We start from the raw sequence: 22,839 nt of genomic DNA on the forward strand, positions 1-22,839 counted from the left end.
TATATATATATATATATATATATATATTTTTTTTTTTTTTTTTTTTTTTTTTTGCGGTTTTTCGTGGGCGTAATTGTAGCTTTTCATGGGATTTTTTATTCTCCTTTATGAATTACAAACCACCAGGAACCTATTCCCCTTTTTCCCATTGAAGCAATGCCCCAACCTTCACGGTATTTTCCAGGAACGTATCTCCCACGAATAACATTCGCCGTCCCACTATTCGCGGGTCATAAAGTGTGACCTTCCTCTGCATTCGTGCTTCCCATATTCAGGTTTTGTTTTTTTGTTGTTGTTTGACTTTTTCAAAAATACTTCACGACTGGTCTCCTATATCCACGGCCACTGATATGATTTCAACCTGGGAATCTTTCCACAGAAAACACTCTGTCTCTGTCTCTGTCTCTCTCTTTCTCTGTCTCTCATCCAATGGTGGAGGCCCTCAATGTCAGACATGAGATCAGGGCTGGCTCTCTGGATGTATCTCGAGCTTTTTTGATAGTCTCGCATCCTACCTTGCTCTCCATACTGTCTGCCTATGGAATCCAAAGCCAACTCCACTCTTGGATGACCGACTTCCTCCACTCTCGATGTCTTTAAATCTCTGTAAAATCCTCTTTATCTCTTTGCTGATGACTGCACTCTCTGCCGTGACATCCCTCATCCTTCTGAAAAACAGGCAGCAGCCCCTTCCCTCTCCTCAAACCTTGACAAAATCACAAACTGGTCAAACACAATTTTGCTTATGTATCCATATCGTCCACCCATTGCGTTCTCCCATCATCATTACCTGCATCCCTTGTTTGTCCGTCTCCATCTACTTTCTCCCTCGTCCTGCTGTTGATTTTATTGTGTCCTGATTTTTTCTGTCATCGCTCTTCCACGGGCCAAAACTATGTCAAAGAAAAAACAATGCCCCGACATTTGGGACATTTTTCAGGAACGTATCCCCCGTGAATGGTAGAGTCCGACAGTCCATCCAAGTTAAAATAAAAGTTACCAGGAGAAAAAGCATTTTCATTAACTAAGATTGTTTGACTGTATACCTGCATTTACAAGTAAACTCCAAGCAAACACATGGTTTCTAAAGCGCAGACAATAAGGCACCAAGAGGATGGGGTATCGCGTCCTGCGATATGACATAGTCATTGTGTTTCGTCATTCTATTGCAGCCGGTCATTGTCATTGCACGTGCCATTTTCTTGGCTGTATTTTCGATTGTGTTATGGTTACGTAATCGACCTGGCCGGTCGCCCTACACGAGAGGGACCTGCATCTCGCGAAGGAACCTCTCACTTGACGACAAATCTTAGTTCACTCCTTTCTTCCTTGTTTTGTCTCCCCATTTGTCGCTGGCATTGACGCTCTGTAGCTGGAGCCACCCACAATACTCGTCAAAACAATGTTGGTGGCTCCCATGATTACAATCAAGAAAAGGAGAATTGATACTGAATGTCGAGTCTTTAAAGACTCTTGGACCGACGATTTTTTTTTTTTAATGGAACACAACAAAGCCATATTGTGTCTGATACCGTATGTCAAGAGAAGATTGCTGTTTTCAAGGAATACAATTGCTGCAACCGATCCAGATGGCATCAGCCCACATATCCTAAAAACCTGCTCCTCTGTGCTTGCTCACCCTCTCTCTGTTTTATTCACCCTCTCTCTGTTCTATTCACCCTCTCATTTGCTCAAGGTCATCTGAAATCTGCTTGGAAATCAGCAAACATTACAACCCTGCATAAAAAAGGTGCAAAAACAGATCCTTGCAACTCCAGACCAATCAGCCTTCTCCCACTCATCAGCAACGTTATGGAATCCATCATCGCTTTAGACATTAAATCCTTCCTCTTCTCCAATAGCCTGATTTCCGATCATCAATTTGGTTTCAGACCAGGTCACTCTACCTTTGATATGCTGCTTCTGCTCTCCAAAAAATGGATGGAGGTCCTCAATGGTGGACATGAAATCAGAGCCATATGCCGAGACATATCACGTGCTTTTGACACAGCCTGGCACCCTGCCCTGCTCACCAAACTCTCTTCCTATGGTATCCAAGGCCATCTCCACTGATGGCTCGCAGACTTCCTCCCCTGTCACAGTCAACGTATGGCCCCAAATGGAGTTCTTTCATCCCCTCTTCCTGTCCAGACTGGAGTTCCTCAAAGCAGTGTGTCTGGGCCCATTTTTTCTGGTTTTCATCAATGATCTCTCTGACGCTCTGGAAAATCCTCTTTATCTCTTTGCTGATGACTCCACCCTCTGCCGTACCATCTGTCATCCCTCAGACCGGCAAGCAGCAGCTTCTTCGCTCACTGCAGATCTGGATAAAATCACAAACTGGTCCAACATGTGGAACATGTCTTTCAATCCGGACAAATCTCACACTCTCACTATGTCTCTTTGAAAGGACCGTTTGGCAACCCTCCCCCCCCCCCCCATCCACTTGCTCAACAACCCTCTGGAAGAAGTCCTTTCTTTCAAGCTTTTGGATCTCACTATCTGCCATGATCTTTCCTGGGAAAGCCACATTTCCAACCTGGCCTCCAAAGCCATTCGCCGACTGGGAATCAACCGTCGTGCAAAGTCCTTCCACAACCCACCTGAGCTCCTGACCACATACAAAGCTTTCACCCGTAGCCTGATGGAGTACTGCTCTCCCATCTGGGCTGGTGCTCCTGCCTCCCACCTTTCTCGGCTTCACGCTCTGGAAACCAAGGCATTTCGGATCATTAGCATCTCCCGTGATGAGGCCGAGTCTTTGGGCCTCTCACTCTGTTACCGCAGGCAGGTCGGTGGCCTTTCTGTCTTCTACCGTCTCCTCTCGTCTCACCCCCCCCCCCTTGCTGTGTCTGCAATTTGTCCCAACCATATTTCTGCAGGGGGATCAAGGTTCACCAACAACCCCCTTCTGGTAAAACTACCAAAATCATGAATCAATGCTCACCTTCACTCTTTCATTCCTCTCTTTCCCCTCCTTTGGAATAAACTCCCTCACTCTATTCAATCCCATTCTTCCCTCCAGGCCTTCAAAACAGCTGTTCATCACCACCTCTTATCATCCACCATCCAAATCCTCGATCTTTTCCACCCCCGTTAATCCACTCCAAACCCACCTCTTTCAAATCCCCGCTTTCCTTCCTGAAAGTCCCTGTAATGTCCATCCTGTGTACCCCATGTTCCGCACCCCATCCCTCTCCCTTCCACAGATCTCCTAATGTCTCTGTTCCCCACTGTTTTGTCCTTCCCACTCCCACCCCTCTTGTCTGATGCCCCCCTTTCTGTGCATTGTATATAAGCTCTCAAACGAGCCTCGACAAGGTATACAAAAAGAAAAATACATCAAGCGACATTATTCTACGGAACACACGAGCAAGTTTGACAGCCTCATGGGTCAGGTGAGAACCGATCGAATGAACTCTCTGAAACAAGATGTGATCGGGCAACACTCTTCAAAGTTGAAAACCAGAGCTCTGAGGCATCAAACAAGATCAGTTTTTTGAAAGCCAATAGATGGAAACCATTGTCTGATGGGGGGATTTGTGAGAGACAACTTGGCCATATTTGCATCTGTGGTATGTCCTGACAAAAGGTTGATGGTCAAGAAAAATCAGCCTTTCACATCAGACCATTCGTAACTAGAAGAGTGGATGACCAAGCATTCAACATTCAAAAGACTTGATGCCTTCAAGGTTTACAGTTTAGCACTCGATGAAAGCACAGATGTGAGTGATGCAGTTCAACTGGCAAGCTTTGGACGAGGGGTCACCGAAACTTTAGAAGTGAACTCGACCATTGTTTGGTGAAATTCAATCTTCCAAACAAACTTTATGGTTTAACAACTGATGTAGCCCTTGCGATGGATTCGTTAGCATCTTCAGTGCGTCATGAAGTCATCACACATCACTGCATCAGGGTGTGACACCGATTGAAGTGTTCTTGACTCGAGGTATGAGTGTGACACCGATTGAAGCGTCCTTGACTCGAGGTATGAGAGTGTGACACCGATTGAAGTGTTCTTGACTCGAGACGTGAGAGTGTGACACTGATTGAAGTGTCCTTGACTCGAGACGTGAGAGTTTTACACCGATTGAAGCGTCCTTGACTCGAGGTATGAGAGTGTGACACCGATTGAAGTGTTCTTGACTCGAGACGTGAGAGTGTGACACTGATTGAAGTGTCCTTGACTCGAGACGTGAGAGTTTGACACCGATTGAAGCGTCCTTGACTCGAGGTATGAGAGTGTGACACCGATTGAAGTGTTCTTGACTCGAGACGTGAGAGTGTGACACTGATTGAAGTGTCCTTGACTCGAGACGTGAGAGTTTGACACCGATTGAAGCGTCCTTGACTCGAGGTATGAGAGTGTGACACCGATTGAAGCGTCCTTGACTCGAGGTATGAGAGTGTGACACCGATTGAAGTGTTCTTGACTCGAGACGTGAGAGTATGACACTGATTGAAGTGTCCTTGACTCGAGACGTGAGAGTTTGACACTGATTGAAGTGTTCTTGAGTCGAGACGTGAGAGTGTGACACCGATTGAAGTGTTCTTGACTCGAGACGTGATAGTGTGACACCGATTGAAGTGTTCTTGAGTCGAGACGTGAGAGTGTGACACCGATTGAAGTGTTCTTGAGTCGAGACGTGAGAGTGTGACACCGATTGAAGTGTTCTTGAGTCGAGACGTGAGTGTGACACTGATTGAAGTGTTCTTGAGTCGAGACGTGAGAGTGCGACACCGATTGAAGTGTTCTTGAGTCGAGACGTGAGAGTGTGACACCGATTGAAGTGTTCTTGACTCGAGGCTGCCCTGGACATGCCCTAGTTGGTGGAATGCACAGCGAGGGAGAACAGCACAGCCATTGTGTTGCGGCTTGGTGAAGTTACACCACGTGACCACGTCGAAAAACGTACACAGGAAAATTACAACCAATGAATAGAAATGGGTTTGGTACTTTGTTAACGTCATCAAGTTAAAAAGTGTTAATCGAGTAATGCTGGTACTGGACAACATGCTGTGTTTTGATGAAACCCTTTGCGGCAGAGATGGCAGGCACGACAAGTTATTATATAAATAAATAAATAATACAACATCCTGTTTTCTTTTTTTGTATACCTTGTCGAGGCTCATATGAGAGCTAACACACAACACACAGCAAGGGGGGCATGAAACAAGAGGGGTGGGAGTGGGAAGGACAAAACAGTGGGGAACAGAGACATTAGGAGATCTGTGGAAGGGAGAGGAATGGAGTGGGGAACATGGAAAATACAAGATGGACATTACAGGGACTTTCAGGAAGGAAAGCAGGGAATTTGAAGGAGGTGGGTTTGGGTGGATTATCGGGGGTCGAAAAGATCGAGGATTTGGATGGGGGTGGTGGTGAACAGCTGTTTTGAAGGTGGTTTTGAAGGTGATAAGAGGTGGTGGTGAACAGCTGTTTTGAAGGCCTGGAGGGAAGAATGGGATTGAATAGAGTGAGGGAGTTTATTCCAAAGGTTGGAATCTCATACCAGCTATAAACTGTCAACCTGGTGTTTACCAGGCAGGATGATACATCAATTTCTGTGGCATCCCTCAGACAGACAATAAACTGGGTGTCCCATCTAGCATTAGTCAGTGGACGGTAAAGATCCCACGATGTCCTTCAGGAGGAACAGGTGAGTTATTGCCAGCTCGGGGTACCGGCGATAACTCGCTTATTCCTCTACCTGAATGTTGCGAAGGCAAAGCACATAGCATAAACCCTCTCCAAGAGACGGGTTCAGCAGCACCAACATTGATGATAATGAAACTTTTATAACTACATACTTTGTACGAAAAGATGAAGAAATTGTTTTGTTGCATCATAGCATCCCCTCAGTCGAATAAGAGGTGGGAGTAGGTGAGGGACTAACATTTGCTGGATCTCAGTGAACCCACAAAGGACTTGGAACTTTCTCCAAAACTAGTGTCCATGAAAGGTGAATGAGAAGTCATCATTCAAGGGAAAGTTTTATTCCACATTTCACACAACTTCAGTGGATGATGATCAATGATCATCCACACCAAGTTTGTAAAAGTGTGTAGAATTTGGTGGTGCAATATTGTTCAGAAGGGAAGCCTACATGGTGGTGGAGAAATTGTAGATGAAAATATTTTCAAAATTAATAATCAGGGTAAAGCTCTCTGCAGATTTGTCCGTCTCCACGCTTCGAGTCGAGCCACTTTCTGCAGGGGAAGATGGTGCGGGTAAATGTCGAGGTGTTGACGACTTCAATGTAGTCAAGACACCAACTAGAATTCAGACTTGTGTTGTCGTGCTCAACCCGGATCTGAAATCAATCAAACGGACAAACACACTCAAATGCTGTTCTTTTTTCATACGTAATAAAATATGTAATTTGGTGTCTGTGTGTGGCTGAAGCATTTGGTTGTTACTTATCTAATCTTAACTAAACTTACCAGGGGGGCTATGGGTCAGAAGATAAAGGTTGTAGCGACTTGCCCCCCCCACCCATCCCCCCACCTTCAACGCGGGGGTTCTGAAGGTGAGGCCAAAGCAAATTCTCGACATAAATGTTCCCAAACCCAGGGGTCACGACCCAAACTTGAAAAATCCCCCTCAAAATCCTTCTTTTTTGAGGGGGGGGGGTTTCACATTGAAAGCGTATTCTCCAACAATATTTATCTTAGATACCAGTACAAAGTAGGTACCAGTACAATTTGGGTCGCAAGGTGATTGAGATTTCAAATTTTGGGTCGTGGACAAAAAAGTTTTGGAACCACTGCTCTAGGCTATGGTACAGTGATTATTGTGGGGAGGCAGTTACAGTCAAGCAGCTTGCATTCTCAACATGGAAGGCAAACCCAACCTGAGGGTAGCTTTCGTTCATTCCCGAAGGCTCGAAACAAGTGTGTGTCCATCCTGAGGAAAGCCAGAAAATATCTTGCAAATCTCAAGGCTGAACTCTTCAACAAGTCTCCTTCCTCCCAGTGATGGTGGCGCTTTTTCAAGTCGGCCTCTGATGCATGCTCCAACTCTATCCCACCCTCCACTTCAAATTGCATGACTGCAGACTCTGCCTGAGATAAGGCAGAATGTCTCAACTCTGTTTGTCTATTTCCTTGGTGAGCCACTGGAAGAGGTTCAGTATCTTGAATTGCCTCGGCCTCACAATTAGCCATGACCTCTCCTGGGCTGACCACATCGCAAAGCTTGCTTCCAAAGTCATCCACAGACTGGGGATCCTCTGTCAATCAAAGTCTTTCCTTGGAAAATCAGAGCTAGTCAATCTACAAGGTCTTTGTCCACAGCTCAATGGAGTACTTCTCTCCCCCCTATTGCCTGGTTCCCCAGCATCCCATCTGTCGCATCACATTCTGTGGAATCTAAAGCTTCAAAATTATTGGAATCTTCCACGATGAGGCCGAACCACAACGTCTCTTGCTGTTACATTCCAGGCAGATCGGTGGCGTCTCCAGTTTCTACTTTCAATTCTGCAACATTGCTTCCTCCACTCTTCTCATTCCTCCGACCCTCCCAAACAACTCCAGGATGCATGCTTTTTCGAGTCACCCTCTCCTGGTTAATCTTCCCAAAATCCAGGCTGACTGGACAACGGCAACTCCTTTGGTCCTCGTTTCTCCCGTCTATGGAACCACTTTCCAGAGGCTGTTCTTTCCCACCCTTCCCTCCAGGGCTTCAATCAGGTAGTGCACCATGATCTCATGTCATCCTGACCCATGACCTTTATTATCCCAAGCACTTGCCGATTTCACCTTTCTTGCTTTCTTTTTCTTTCTGTTCTCTTTCTTTTCACATTCATTTACCATTTAATTGTTGCCGTGCATCCCTCCTGTCAATTTAACCTTGCTCCTCTATGTGCTTCGCTCCTTTAGAAAAAAATTAGTCAATAAATAAAAACAAGTGAAATGCTAAGGAGCTTTTTACAATTACTATGGACAAAGCCATTGTTCTTCAAACTTCGTAGCCAGGATTGTTCAACGATGAGCAAAGATCTCGGATATGTGAATTGGTTTGTAAAACATCGTGAAGGTGGTGGCTCGGGATTGTGATATTGCAAAACATTTTTGAAATCACGCCGCCTGCGAAGTCACCAAATAAAGCAAACGAGTATACAGCCCGGTCTTAACTTGTGTGAAAAATTTGTCCCGCAGGCACGCATTGACCTGCTTCTCATGTAGGCAATTTATAGAGAAGACGGTCTTATATATTGTGCGGCTGCTCACCATTTGGCTAAAGGTCAGTAAGGTTTCAGGGGCCATTTATAAATTACATTTTGAAATGAGGTGCATTTTAAACACACCCCCTCTCCCCTTATTCTCAATACCAAGGAGAAAATATGCAGACAAAGGCAATTGTGACTCAGTACCCTGCAGCAGCTCATCATGTGTCTCCATACAAATGATCTATATATATATATATATATATATATATATATATATATATATATATATATATATATATATATATATATATCTTCTTCTTTTGGCTGCTCCCGTGAGGGGTCGCCACAGCGGATCATCCGTATGATCCGCATAGTGATTTGGCATATGTTTTACGCCGGATGCCCTTCCTGACGCAACCCTAGTCGCCTCTTACGACACAGGGATATGGTACACCTATTTTAACCGGGGTATACACTGGCCCGGTACACTGGTACTCACTTCGCCGACCTCGGAAGGATGACAGGCTGAGTCAACCCCCTGGTGTATTAATTCAGTGGCCCAACGGGACTTGAACTCAGGACCTTTTGGATCCCAAGCCGCTGCCCTAACTACTGCGCCAACACCAGGCATATATATATATATATATATATTTTTTTTTTTTTTTTTTTTTTACAGAAACTAAGGCTAAAGTGGAGATGACACACGCACACATACACACACACACACACACACACACACACACACACACACACACACACACACACACACACACACACACACTCATACGACTATTAGATGAGAAAAAAACAGCCATTGAACTTGGGGGAAATGTCACTTCCTGGAGCACTCAAGGTACCAAGGATGCCCACAACTAAGATATCACCTTTCTCACCACACTCAGCAGGGTATTTCTTCCACCCCATGGATGCCAACCTGTGAGGATTGTCCTTGATCCATCCTTTTAAATGCTGGACGTCAAGCTTGGAAGCAAGGAAGTTTTTAAGTCTTTGGTCTGACTTAGTTAGCTAGGGTTTGAACTGGTGACCATCCAGACTCAGAGCGGATGCTCTAACCATTACATCACCGAGGTTGGTGTTAAATATGTATTTCTACCTTTACAGAGAATGTTCAAAATCATAATCATAATCACAGTCCGACAGCATTTGGAGTGATTTTGTGCACATATGAGAGGGGTTTAGAGGGGAATTCGGAGAAGAGGTGCGCATGAAAAAAAAACAATCAACTACAAGAAGCCAAAGATGAAGCATCCACGTCACGACCAGTCAAAGAGCAGCAGCACACGTCACAATCACTTACAGAAATGGCATTAGACATTACAAGCTGTAGAAATGTCTTTCTAACAATTGACCCATCAATATATCTGCACCACATGCACCTGACTCCTGTACTGTAAGACCATCACAGATTTGTTCTCACCTTTGTGAGCTCCCCAAGATCCAAGCACTCAAGATAGAATCGGGAGGTACATCCACGTTCGAAGAGGTTTCGGTACTTCTGACGAAGTGCCCGACGACCCGAATCACCATTCATGCCATACATCGTAATGAAAACATTGGCATCGGTGCCACAGTTCTTGCTGTCACCAGTCACCACCAGCACTTCGTACTTTGACGGTAAAAGACCATGAGAACGAGAAGCAAAACTCAGGATGCGCCGATGACAATGGAAGCTGTGGCCGTCCTCGCGAGAGGCCGAAAGCGACAGGCGGGTGTCACATGGACAAATGTACCTGCGGTTTGAGAAGCAAGAACATCTTGATGGTAATTGTATTGGTTACAAAAAACACAAATCCATTTAATTAGATTAACAACTTCAAAGTTGATACGATTTAGAAGAATTAACCTGAAGTTTAATTAATGCTTTAAAGTTTGCATCCAAGGATAAAGGATAAAAAATTCCATTTTTACGTTCACCGCCGAAGGTGGATGGAGGTTATGTTTTCACCCTTGTCTGTCTGTTTGTTTGTTTGTGCGTAGGATATCTCAAAAAGTTATGGATGGATTCAGACAAATCTTGGTGGATGAGTTGGGTTGGTGATGATGACAAGCCGATTTGATGTTGGTTAATGACCAGATTCAGATCTGGCCTATAAGTGACATCGAAAACGTAAACTGTTCAACCTGGCAGAGGTATGAGCTCCACTGAGTGTCGTTCTAGTTACCTCCGTCACCAGAGGTGGACTGAGGTTATTTTTTTTCCTCTGTCTGTCTGTTTGTTTGTCGATGAGCAGGATATCTCAAGAAGTTGTGGACTGATTTAGACGAAATTTGGTGGGCAGGTTGGACGTGTAACAAGGTCGAATTAATTAGATTTTGCTGAAGATCCGAATGCTATAATTTTTTGACTGATTCATACAGAGCATGATATTTCAAAATATCATGGTTAAACTTCTTGGTTAAATTTTACCAAAAACAAAAACCATTATAAGTAGCTCACTTGTTTCCCGATTCCATATTCATGATGATGACCTGGTGAACTTGCCATAAGGTCTCTGCCTTGGCTGATTTCCGCCTTGGACAGTGTCCAAGTATAATGGACTGCACGTCACCCACATCCTCAGACTCCACCACAAACACGTCGTGTCCTCCCCTGATTCACTCAACAGATAACATTTGTTTCCTAGAGATGGTTTACAGTAATACCAATTCATTTATCTCATATTTTAAGCACAACACAATAAATATGGTCCCGGTTTATTTGATTAAAAAAGAATAATCAAATCCTACAACTCAGCTCTTAACCGAATCAGCTGAACTTTCAATAACTCATGAGACATCCGTCAACATTCTCCTTTCAACAGCTCTTCGCTGAGCCTCGATCCTGAAAACAAAAAAAAACAGATCAGGGAATTTTGGGTGGCACCATCTTTCTGTTGGGAACATTTTGTACCTGATCCCAAATTGCCCTCAAGGCATTTAGTCAATCTCAAAACATGCACTGGAATCACAAATATGCCAGAACAGGGAAGGCAGACAAATTATTTCCACCTTAAATGTAATTAATGAGCTTGGTGGGTTTTCACTGACAGCCAAAGAGGACTTTCAGTCCTGGGACAAGCTCGGTTTTCAGAAACTTTGAATCTAAATCTTAATAACTTAAAATCGGTTGCTGGTTTTGACACCGATACAAATTTTTACTACTCTACTCTGACTCTGCGACTGGTCTGGACAGCATCAGCTCACGTTTCCTAAAAACTGCTCTGCTTCTCCTGCACATCATCTCTCTACCATTTTCACCCTTTCATTTACACTAGGTCATCTTCTCTCTGTTTGGAAATCCAACAACGTCACTGCATTAAGCCTGGTGTTGGCTCAGGGTTTAGGGTGGCGGCTTAGGATCCAAGGGTCCTGAGTTCAAGCCCCGTCGGCTGCTGAATTAATACACCAGGGGATTGACTCAGCTTGTCATCCTTCCGAGGTCGGCGAAATGAGTACCAGTTTCAGTATGTGTACTGGTAGAGCAGCACTGCATCAGCGACACAGTCACGCTTCAAGAAATGATAGCTTCCCCAGCAGCTAAGCTGCCATACGACCACATCACTGCATTACATAAAAAGGTGCAAAAACCGATACCCTCAACTACAGACCTATAAGCTTACTTCCGATCATTAGCAAGGTCATGGAATCCATCAATTGATCGGAAATCATTCCTTTTCTCCAACAACCTCATCTCAGATCACTAATATGGTTTTAGACCAGGTCACTCCACCTTGGACATGCTGCTTCTACTCAGCCAACAATGGATGGAGGTCTTCAATGTCAGACATGAGATCAGGGCCGTCTCTCTGGACATATCTCATGCTTTGATACAGTCTGGCATCCTATGTTGGTCTCCATACTCTCTGCGTATGCCATCCAAGGCCAACTCCACAGATGTCTGACTGACTTCATCTTCTCTCATAACAAATGTGTGACACTCAACGAAATCCTTTCATCTCCCCTCTCTCTCAAGACTGGAGTACCCCAAGGCAGTGTTCTGGGCCCAGTCCTATTCCTGATCTTCATCAATGATTTCTCTGACTCTCTGGAAAATCCTCTTTCTCTATTTTCTGACGACTCCACTCTCTTGTCATGACATCTCTCATCCTTCAGACAGGCAGGCTACATGACATCCTTCCTTCTCTTCAGACCTTTCAAAATCACAAGATTGTCAAACACTTGGAACGTCTTTCAATCCTGACAAATCTCACACACTTCCCCGCCCCATCCCTCTCCCTTCCACAGATCTCCTAATGTCTCTGTTCCCCACTGTTTTGTCCTTCCCACTCCCGCCCCTCTTGGCTCATGCCCCCCCCCCTTGCTGTGCGTTGTGTGTTAGCTCTCATACGGGCCTTGACAAGGTATACAAAAAAAAAACTCACTATCTCTCTCTGAAAGGACTGTTCGGTAAACCCTACTATCTACTTCCTTAATAATACTCTTTAGGAAGTTCAGTCATTCAAACTCCTGGGTCTATCAGCCATGATCTTTCTTGGGCAAACCACATTTCACCGTTGGCCTCAACAGTCAGTGGCTTGCTGTGGTGTGCCCATGAAAAATCATGGCTGATAGTGAGACCCAGGAGTTTGAATGATTGAACTTCTTCAAGAGGATTGTTTCAAGTAAGTAGATGAACTGAGCATGCTCCATGGTACAGTCCTTCCTTGGTACATCTGAAATTCTACCCACTGACAACAAGGCCTTCATCTGCAGATTGATGGAGTCTGCTCTCCCCTCTGGGTTGGCTCCCCAACCTCACATTTGCTCAGGTTGATGCTGTGGAAACCAAGACCTTTAAGATTATTGGAATCTCCCACGATGAAGGTGAGTCCATGGGTCAATCATGACACCATCGCAGATAGGTCAGTGCTCTCTCTGTCCTCTACCACCTCCTTTCTGGTCTTGCACCCTCTGCTCTCAACGTGCTTTGTCCCCGTGAGCTTTCTGCAGGACTCACACGGTCTACCACCCACCGCTTTCTGGTGAAACTACCTAAATCCTGGATCACGACTCGCCTCCACTCATCTTTCTCTTTTTTTCCACACCTGTGGAATCAACTTCCACATCCTCTTCAATCTCATTCTTCCCTCCAGGTCTTCAAGACAGCTGTTCACTGCCAGCTCAGATTGTCCCCAATCCAAAACCATGATCTTCTCTCGCCTTGTTAACCCCTCTCAAATCCCTCCTTCCAATTTTCTAGTTTTCCCTCCTTAGAGTTGCCTTCTGCATCCATCTTGTCCACCTCATGGATCCTTTGTGTCAATCTTGTCCACCTCATGCATGCGTGCTTTGCATTCCATTTTTCTCTGTTACGTCCTGATCCATTCAGTGTACTCGGTCATCAGCTCTTCCACAAACCTCGACTTTGTGTATATATATATATATAAATAAATATATATTTCCATATTTCAGAATCGATTTATTTATTTATGTTTTACATTTTCTACAATAAAAATTAAATGTCAACTATGAAATGCTGTCACAGGGTTAAAAACTTGAATATGCCAACATTAAATCCGCCAACCCAGAACCCTGTGAAAATAACAAAGGGAATGCATCATTTGTCATTTTTATTGACATACCTCTGAAACTTCCGTGGTTTTGATGAATTTTCCAGGAGAAATTCGTCTGAACATTTATTTTTTCCTTCCATCACAAGCCACACATTTTCTTTCGTTCCTGAATCTCGACCGTCACTTGTTTCCACTGTAATCTTGTAGGCTACACAGCGCACACAACACATAAGGAGCCATTACTCAATCTCACAATATGAATACACATTCCTTATTTAATGTTTTAGGAATTTCTAAGAGTATCCAGCACTTCATATCTTTTTGTTGTGACTCCCTGAATCTTGAATCTGATTCTTCTTTTTGTTTTCTCCAAATCAGGACACAAACACCCACTGTGCAAGGCAATAATAACCAATTATTCCATTTTGTTGCACCGTAATCTTTGAAGGTAGTGTTAAAACTCACTGAGAAGTTTGGAAGAAGCAAAAGAGAGCTAAAAATAAAAATTAAAGAAATAACTTAACAGGGAGTAGAGGAGAATTAATGCTTGGACAAGGTAATTAATTCACAAGAGACAGGAACGAAGGTTTGAAGTCAAAACAGGTGGACATGGGGTGAAGAAAAATTATGGCAGGTAGCCATTTTAAAATTATGGATTGGGGATGACTTGACAATATAAGACATGGGAAGGGGGTCAAACAGGTCAGAGTAGGTATTTGGAACTTAGAAAGAATAATCATTACCAATTTGGTGGCTTAATGGTTAGAGTGTCTGCTCCGAGTCTGAGTTTGGTGGTTCAAACCCGAGCCAAGTCATACCAAAGTCTTTAAAAATGGTATATGTTGCTTCCTTACTTCCTTGCTTGATGCTCATCATTTGAAAAAAAGCATAGAGCATAGAGCATGGATAAACAACCATAGGTTGGTTTGAATAGCAAAGGCTTTGATGTGTCAAATGGCATCCTCCTGTGTCAAAGTTCCTTGTTAAGGAACATTATTATTATTATTATTATTAATATCATTTCGTTTGCAGCTGCTGGGTTGCATCATTGCTGTGGGCACTGTTTTGCCACTGATGCAGTGCCCCCTGTAGGGTAGAGCAGGAATTTGTAATTTGTTCAGGCTCACCCACTCTTCACGGACACCATTGAGTCTTTAACATCCACCAACTAATGCTGTCAGACAGGTCGCCCAGTTTAATGTCCATCCGAGGGTCAACACACACACATTGATGAATCACTGAATCACACAGCCTGTGAAACACTGGGACGACAGGTTTTAGCTGGATCAGGATTCGAACCCAGGCTAGACAGTTTTGAGGTGAGTGTGCGTACATCTAGGCTATCCTATCAGCCCTAAGGAAGAATGAGTTAGAATTGCACTCATGAACAAATACGTCAATTGAGACAGAGCGGAGATTGTGGACTATGTAAAGACAGGGAAGTTAAACGAGAGATAACAGAACAAATGTTTTTTTTTCATGGAAAACAAGTTCATCAACAATTATTACAAGATTGTTTACATATTCCAGCTGCAAACCCAAAGTTGCATGCGATGTTACTACTCTCAGCTGCTGGCTATTGCAAGTCTCTCATCACAACTTCAGCAAGCTCTTCGATTTACAGCAATAAATAAATCACATATCCTCATTCCTAACCTATTCAGATTAAAATAATGTTAAACACACAAAAGCATAGTTACCATGCAATATAATCAAAATGTCAACATTTGCAGTCCTTATATTTCTACTGTATGCATGCACAATACAGTTACAGCAGACGCACAGATGTTGTCCTTGTGTTCTCGGTGTGCCCCGGTGCGACATGACAGCTCCCTCAGTGTCTGCCCATCGTCCTCATCAACAGCTAGCCAGCGGTCACAGTGAAAGCGAAAGGAGCTACCCATTACATCATCCCAGACCTCCACAGAATCCAGGTGCCATCCTGGACAGAAGCCTGTGTGTACAAAGTCATGGCATGAAATAAAGTCATCAACACAGAAAAACTTTCTCTTCACACAGCAGGAGTTCAAAGGATTCGAGTTATATCATTTTGTTATTCAAACTTTATATTAAAAGCATCATTCAAGGGGATATATATATATATATATATATATATATATATATATATATATATATATATATATATATATATATATATATATATTGTATAGGGTTTTCTACCATTCTGCAATGATGAAACCGAAAGGTCGTTTTGCACCCGAAGTGAACTATGGCCATGCCATGCATTCTAGGAAAAGAGAGTTTGTCATCATCATCATGTTTTACAAAGACTGAATACTGGAGAGACCTCTAGTATTATTGTGATGGAAATTTCAGAGAAAGCCTGAGTCGATTTGCAGCAAGCAAAAAAAAAAAAAAAATTCTTTTTCAAAATTCTAAGCTTTTTTTTTCCCCCTTCCCCCCCCCCAAAAAAAAATAGCAAAAAGATAGGTTTCCTTTTTTGTTGTTACTATTTTGGAGATTTCGGTGGTTGCAGTGCTATTTTTTCACTATTTTTTCCCCAGACTTTTTCCTTTAAAATTGTATTGCTTTATTTTTCCATACTTTGTTGTTTTACACCAAACTGGTTATTTTTTTTCACTATTTTGCTGGATTTTTTTTTTGACACCAAATTTGCTGCTATTCTTTCACTATTTTTCTATACTTTGTTGTTTTACACCAAAGTGGTTGCCATTTTTTTCCCCCTATTTGTTTTGTTTAAAAACTGCCTATTTAAAATATACTTTTCTCCTATTTATGTCCTTTTTTTTGTTCGAAACTGGCTATTTAAAATCTATTTTTCACCTATTTTTTTATAGCCTGGTGTTGGCTTCGTGGTTAGGGTGGTTGGCTTAGGATCCTAGCATCCTGAGTTCAAGCTCTGTTGGTGGCCGAATTAACATCAGCGAGGGTTGACTCAGTCTGTCATCTTTCCAAGATTGGCAAAATGAGTACCAGTGTACTGGTAGAGGGACACATCAGTGGCACAGCCAAGCTTCCAATAAATAATAGCTACCCAGCAGCCAAGCTGCCATTTGCCAGAACAGAACTTTTTTTTCTATTCTGTTTTTGTTGTTGTTCCAAAACTGGCTAATTAAAAAAAGATTATCCTTTTTTTGTTCCAAAACTCACTATTCAAAATGAATTTTTTCGTTTGAAAAAAAAATTGCATATATATTTTTTCTCCATTTCTTTTTTGACTCGGGAGTGCTTAAAAGATCATTTGCACACAGAACATTTAGTGGGGCAACTTAGCTAAACATAGCATAACAATTGTGCATTTTGTGAGGAAAGCACCAAATTTGGCACACTACTAGCCTAACATATTATGAACAGATTTGGATATTGGGCCATCTCAAAATTTTTGATGGCAGTGGAAAATGGCTGCCACAGCCATCAGCGGCTGAATTTGAGATGGCCCAATATCCAAATCTGTTCATAATATGATAGGCTACTAGTGTGCCAAATTTGGTGCTTTCCTCACAAAATGCACAATTGTTATGCTAAGTTGCCCCACTAATTACAAATCATCCAACACTCATACGAGCCTCGACATTGTACACAAAAATTATTTTTTTAAACATTTGTTGTTATGTTTTTTTTTTTTTAATAAATGGCTGTATGGTTTACTCCTGAAGTTTGTTATTGTGAAAAAGTTATTACATCTCTCAGTTTAACATCTCAAAGCTTGTCTAACATTTCTCCAGCAGTTCATACTTCACAAATTTCTTTCCATTCACAGTGGGATATGGAGCAGTACAGCATGGTCTCACTTGCAATGCAAAAAAGGCATTATGGAGCCCCAGAGAAAAACATACAGAGTTTGTGAGATATGTTCTTAATCCCTTTTACTTAATCCAATGGCAGAGCCACACGAGGCAGTGAAATAGATCTTCCTCAATACATGTAAGAGGAGATCCTCACGAGAACTGAGTGATGATCGTTTTGGCCAATGCCCCAATTGGCCGACAGTTCAGTGATTCAGAGGAAGGTGAGGACAAGGTTAAGTAGATTTCTCCCTCTTGCTGATCATTTTACTACCTCCCACATGCCCATATGTGAAACTTTAATTGATAAATTGAATATGGGATGGTTATTCACAAGCTAGGAGAGGCCCACTTAGGTAAAAGTCATGTGGCCCATTATGCTCAAAGTCAAAAGAGAGAATTGACAATTTGGAGTTTTTTTATTATTATCATCCCTCATTGTTCAGGTTAATCAAGAATTAGAGTATTGCAATAAAGCCCAGGCATAATCACTGTGAAAAAGATCATCCCTCATAGTTTGGGGTAAACAAGAATTAGAGTATAACTGAAAAGCTCAAAGAAATAACAACATCCAGAAACAGACACAGACAAATAAACTGCATTTTATAATAATAATAATAATAATAATAATAATAATAATAATGCCTCCGGCGACTTCGTCCGTCCATGCGTTCCAAAAAGGTTCCTGCTGTCATTGAATAATAAAAATGGAAAGCATCTGAAAATGCAAAGCCCATCCACTTTGTATTCTGACTTCTTCTTCTTCTGTATGCTAAACGGGATATTTGACCTTTTGACCAAATTATGAATTTGTCTTCTCCATATTCTCATAATATAGCTTTGTTGAAAATTTGATGACAAATAAAAAGCTCAAATGTTGCAGCCAAAAGTTACGGCCCGGACAGACACAGACACATAGAGAAGTGATTACAAAATCGATTTACTTGGTTTGAAAACTGATGATCGACTTACTTGGTTTGAAAATTGATGATCGATTTACTTGGTTTGAAAACTGATGATCGACTTACTTGGTTTGAAAACTGATGATCGATTTACTTGGTTTGAAAACTGATGATCGATTTACTTGGTTTGAAAGCTGATGATCGATTTACTTGGTTTGAAAGCTGATGATCGATTTACTTGGTTTGAAAGCTGATGATCGATTTACTTGCTTTGAAAACTGATGATCGATTTACTTGGTTTGAAAACTGATGATCGATTTACTTGGTTTGAAAGCTGATGATCGATTTACTTGGTTTGAAAGCTGATGATCGATTTACTTGGTTTGAAAACTGATGATCGACTTACTTGGTTTGAAAACTGATGATCGATTTACTTGGTTTGAAAACTGATGATCGATTTACTTGGTTTGAAAACTGATGATCGATTTACTTGGTTTGAAAACTGATGATCGATTTACTTGGTTTTAAAACTAATAATAATATTATTAATAAATAATAATACTTATCGAAGAAATAGAAAAAAATAAAAATAAAAGTTCACGGATGGAGCACGCAAACAAGTGGAGTTCATAGAACATGTTACCCCATGCAGTGTTCAAGTACTGTATTTCCTTCAATTTTAATAAAATAATAATTTTAAAGACCATGAAATAAAATCTGGAAGTTTAGCACCATTGAAGCAGTTTTATACACCACCCCATTTAACATGTCTAAGTTCTGCAAAACTAGAGTTTCTTGGAAGTATTAAGAAGGCGATTTCTGTTCTGCAGTACTACAACTAGTATGCTGCCGAATGTTACTAAACTTAAAGACAAACTATAGTACCAAGCAGAAGAAAGTTAAAGATCACCTGGCAGGAAGCACAAATGCCTATTCGATGCGACACTAACCTGAATTGTCGTGCCATATTCGGATTTTCGCCAACTCCCCCACACTCAGCATGTTAGTGAAACAAAATGAGTCGCAGTTTCCACGCTCAAACTTATTGCTGTGTTCTGCAGAATGCTTGAGCCGAAGGATTCCGGAATCGCCATGTTCTCCGAATAGGAGGAGGCTCACATTGGCGTCTGTTCCCGCTCCTGGACAAAGCAGCAATAGCAGCACCACTGTCACACATCACGACATCACATTTAACCACCCATAACAAAATGCACGAGCAATGTTTCAGGCTCCATTCAATAACTTGGTGATAAATACTTTTATCGATTTCCTTGCAAGGAGGAAATTAAATATGTGCAATTTTTTTTTATCCTGGAACATACAAAGTTGTGAATCATGGAGGAGTAAAAAAATACAGTTGTGGTCAAAAACATGACCCTTTTTACCTCCGCAATCGAAGGTGGATGGAGGTTATGTTTTCACCCCTGTCTGTCATTTGTCTGTCTGTCTGTGATTGGGATATCTCAAGAGGTTGTGGACGTATTCAGCCGAAATTTGGTGGAGAGGTTGGGTATGTGACAGGAACGAATTGATTAGATTTTGATGATGATTTGGATTTGCATCCGGATACTAGAATTTTTTTAAGTGATTCTTCACTATTGAGAGATGGGGCCAAAAACGATATGGAGCATGATATCTCAAAAAGTTGTGGTTGAGATCCGGATCCAGATCCAGCCTATCAGTGGGATATAGAATGTAAACTGTGTCAGCCTGGTGGAAGTATGTGCTCCACTGATTACCCTTCTAGTTACCCTTGCTGAAGGATAGGGCTTTGCGTTTGGGTCCGTTTGTCTGTCTGTCCGCACAGAACTTTTGTGTTTTTCTCCGCAACCGCTTATCGGATTGAGACGAAATTTTCACCATAGATGCAACTACTCATGTAGAATGTTGTAATGGCAATTGTGATGTCATAGGTCCCGTGATGTGGCAGTCATGTTGGAAATGTGACTACTCATGTAGAATGTTGTAATGGCAATTGTGAAGTCATAGGTCCGTGATGTGGCAGTCATGTTGGAAAAACGGAAGAAAAAAAAAAAAAAACTTTGGACCGCGATCTCTGAAACCGCACAAAGGAAAAAAAATGAAACTTTGCATATAGCAAGTACTCCTCATGGGGAATAAGCGTAAAAAAATTTAATGATGTCATAGGTGCCTTTGTAATGACGTCATAATTGCAGATGTAGAACGTATGAAAATTTTTGAGGGTCATCTCGGGATAAAATGGTCCACAGAAAAAAAAATGACGGGATCGGTCACGTGATTCAGCAGCCATCTTGTTTAAAAGAAAAAGCTTCAAAAATCTTCTCTGAAGTGGCTGAACAGATCGAGGCAAAACTTCACACGTATGACGTCAAAGGTCACATGATTTTGTCGCCATATTGGATTTACCCTAAAACATATCAAAATCTTCTTTGGCCAGAACAGATGGACAAACAAATTGAGGGAAAACCTCACAGAAATGTTCCCCAAGCCATGTGTGTACAGGTGTGTTAAGGAATAATTGATAGGTCACATGGTTTGGCAGCCATATTGGATTGAAGAAAAATATTAAATAATGTTTTCTCTGGAACCGCTTCATCAATTGACATGAAACTTCACAATTATGATCTAGTAGTGATTGGGAATAAATGTTTTAAATTTCAACTTGATCAGACACATGGTCTGTCAGATAGAATTATTTAATGTTTTATTTATTCATTTACTTATTTTGAATAAGGCTCACTTGGCTGTGTCTGGATGGGTTTGAGGGTAGTGGAGTAGCAGTTGAAATGTGAATCCTATCCAGGTTCGTCCTGATGACTTCATCTTTTCTTTTTGCTTGTTTGGGTTCCTTCTGATTATTCCAATGCAGGACTGTACCTATTTGGTCTTCCATTTGATTTGAATTGAATTTATTTTAATCCCATTCTAAATTCAATGGAATAATAATGAAAAAAAACGTCAAGGGTCAGGGTCAGGGTCAGGTGTCTAATTGAAGTGGGGTTGCATCAAAGCGGGACATCTTGGTACCCGGTCATCACTGCCAGCAGTTATGAAGTAGTAGTTCTAATTATGTCTTATTAATTACGTAACACACCAGTACACAAACGCCACACAATATACAGCACACAAAAGAAGTGGAGCGTTTATATGATGCATCCCCTTTTTTTGACTGCTTTCACATGATGATTGTTGCATGCCTCTGTCATTGTTCTGACATGACCTGAAAGATCGCTCGTTTTAACAGTAATGGTGTAAGTGGTTGTGTCCACCACTGGTTCGCCTTCTACCACTGCTGCCATATCTCGAACCAACTGTTTGCTTCCCCAGCTTCGAGACAGCCAATCACCCAAGAAAAAGGTGGTCTCTTCACCATGCTCCACACTTCGCATCAAAATCTGTGCACATAATGAAGCAAAAAGCAGGCAATACCATGTCACCTAGGAAAAATACCAGCAAGTTTAATAGGCAAATACTACTTTATCATTTCTGAATACACAACTTGGGCCAACAAGGAAGACTTAAGCAATTTTACACGTCAAAAGGCAATGCTATTGTATAATGTATAATGTATCCATCCATCCATTGGGATCATACTCTGTGCACATTGTGATGGCAACATGGTACGTCGCAGCTTCTGTAAACTGTAAGAAAATTCGATGACATGTTTATAACATTGCTTTTTGACAAATCTGCTAATAATCCATCCATTGGGACCATACTCTGTGCAGAGCGTTGGTGCTGCATTCGCAGTCTCCTTGGCTATTGGACACAATACTGGACGGGTCGCCACTCCGACACAGTACACCAGCAAGCTGGCACTCATTTTGCCGACCTCAGAAGGATGACAGGCAGAGTCAACCCCACCTGGTATTAATTCAACAGCCGAGTGTAATTTGAACTCAGGATCATAGGATCCCAAGCCCACCACTGTAACCATAAAGCCAACACCAGGCATCATAATATATCAAGGGATCATTATTGCGCACAGATAAAACAACCAGCTTCATTTCTCCAATGTAAAGCAGCATATTGTACAGGGTGGCCTGAAAGTTGCTTTACCCCAACGAAATTTATCGCACCGCCCTCCCTTCCCCTCTGTCCTGAAGAATATATAGCTCTTCTACGAACCTAGAAAATGTATAACAAAAAAAAAAAACAAGTGATGGAGTGCATACAGATGCGGTGACTGATTAATTTCCAGTATTCCAGAATATTCCAATATTCCAGTTCCAAGTATTGCACAATAAAACCTTTATATTAAAATATTTAAGAACGAATGCTTTACTGGGGAGGGATAAAATGACTCAGGCCAACTTGTATAATGCAACATCCGATCTGTACATCACCAGGACAACAGTACAGACCCTATTCTGGTCTAAACTGAATCCAGCCATAAGAAAGCTCCCACTGAGCTCTCAAGTCCGTTTATGAAAGGGCCATTCGGCTATAAAACAAGAAACAACTAAGATTAATGTATTAAACAGAGGGTGTTAAAAGAAGATTA

General features: G+C 41.9%; 1 protein-coding gene across 1 annotated transcript in view; it reads right to left on the bottom strand.

Annotated features, from left to right (window-relative positions):
- Nucleotides 1-5,605: 5,605 nt before the first annotated feature.
- LOXHD1 (lipoxygenase homology PLAT domains 1) overlaps nt 5,606-22,839 on the bottom strand; it is a 197,872-nt gene continuing 180,638 nt past the window's right edge. Inside the window, exons 36-42 of the mRNA XM_085849094.1 lie at nt 21,556-21,730; nt 19,304-19,492; nt 15,468-15,638; nt 13,754-13,892; nt 10,630-10,782; nt 9,610-9,922; nt 5,606-6,314 (exon numbers count right to left, since the gene is read on the bottom strand). Coding sequence (XP_085705220.1) covers nt 6,147-6,314; nt 9,610-9,922; nt 10,630-10,782; nt 13,754-13,892; nt 15,468-15,638; nt 19,304-19,492; nt 21,556-21,730 — 1,308 coding nt within the window. The 3' untranslated portion in view covers nt 5,606-6,146. The remainder of the gene's footprint in view (nt 6,315-9,609; nt 9,923-10,629; nt 10,783-13,753; nt 13,893-15,467; nt 15,639-19,303; nt 19,493-21,555; nt 21,731-22,839) is intronic.

The sequence above is a fragment of the Eptatretus burgeri genome, chromosome 12, assembly GCF_056783735.1.
Source record: "Eptatretus burgeri isolate ZD-2024b chromosome 12, Ebu_testis_v1, whole genome shotgun sequence".
NCBI classification, from domain to species: domain Eukaryota; kingdom Metazoa; phylum Chordata; class Myxini; order Myxiniformes; family Myxinidae; genus Eptatretus; species Eptatretus burgeri.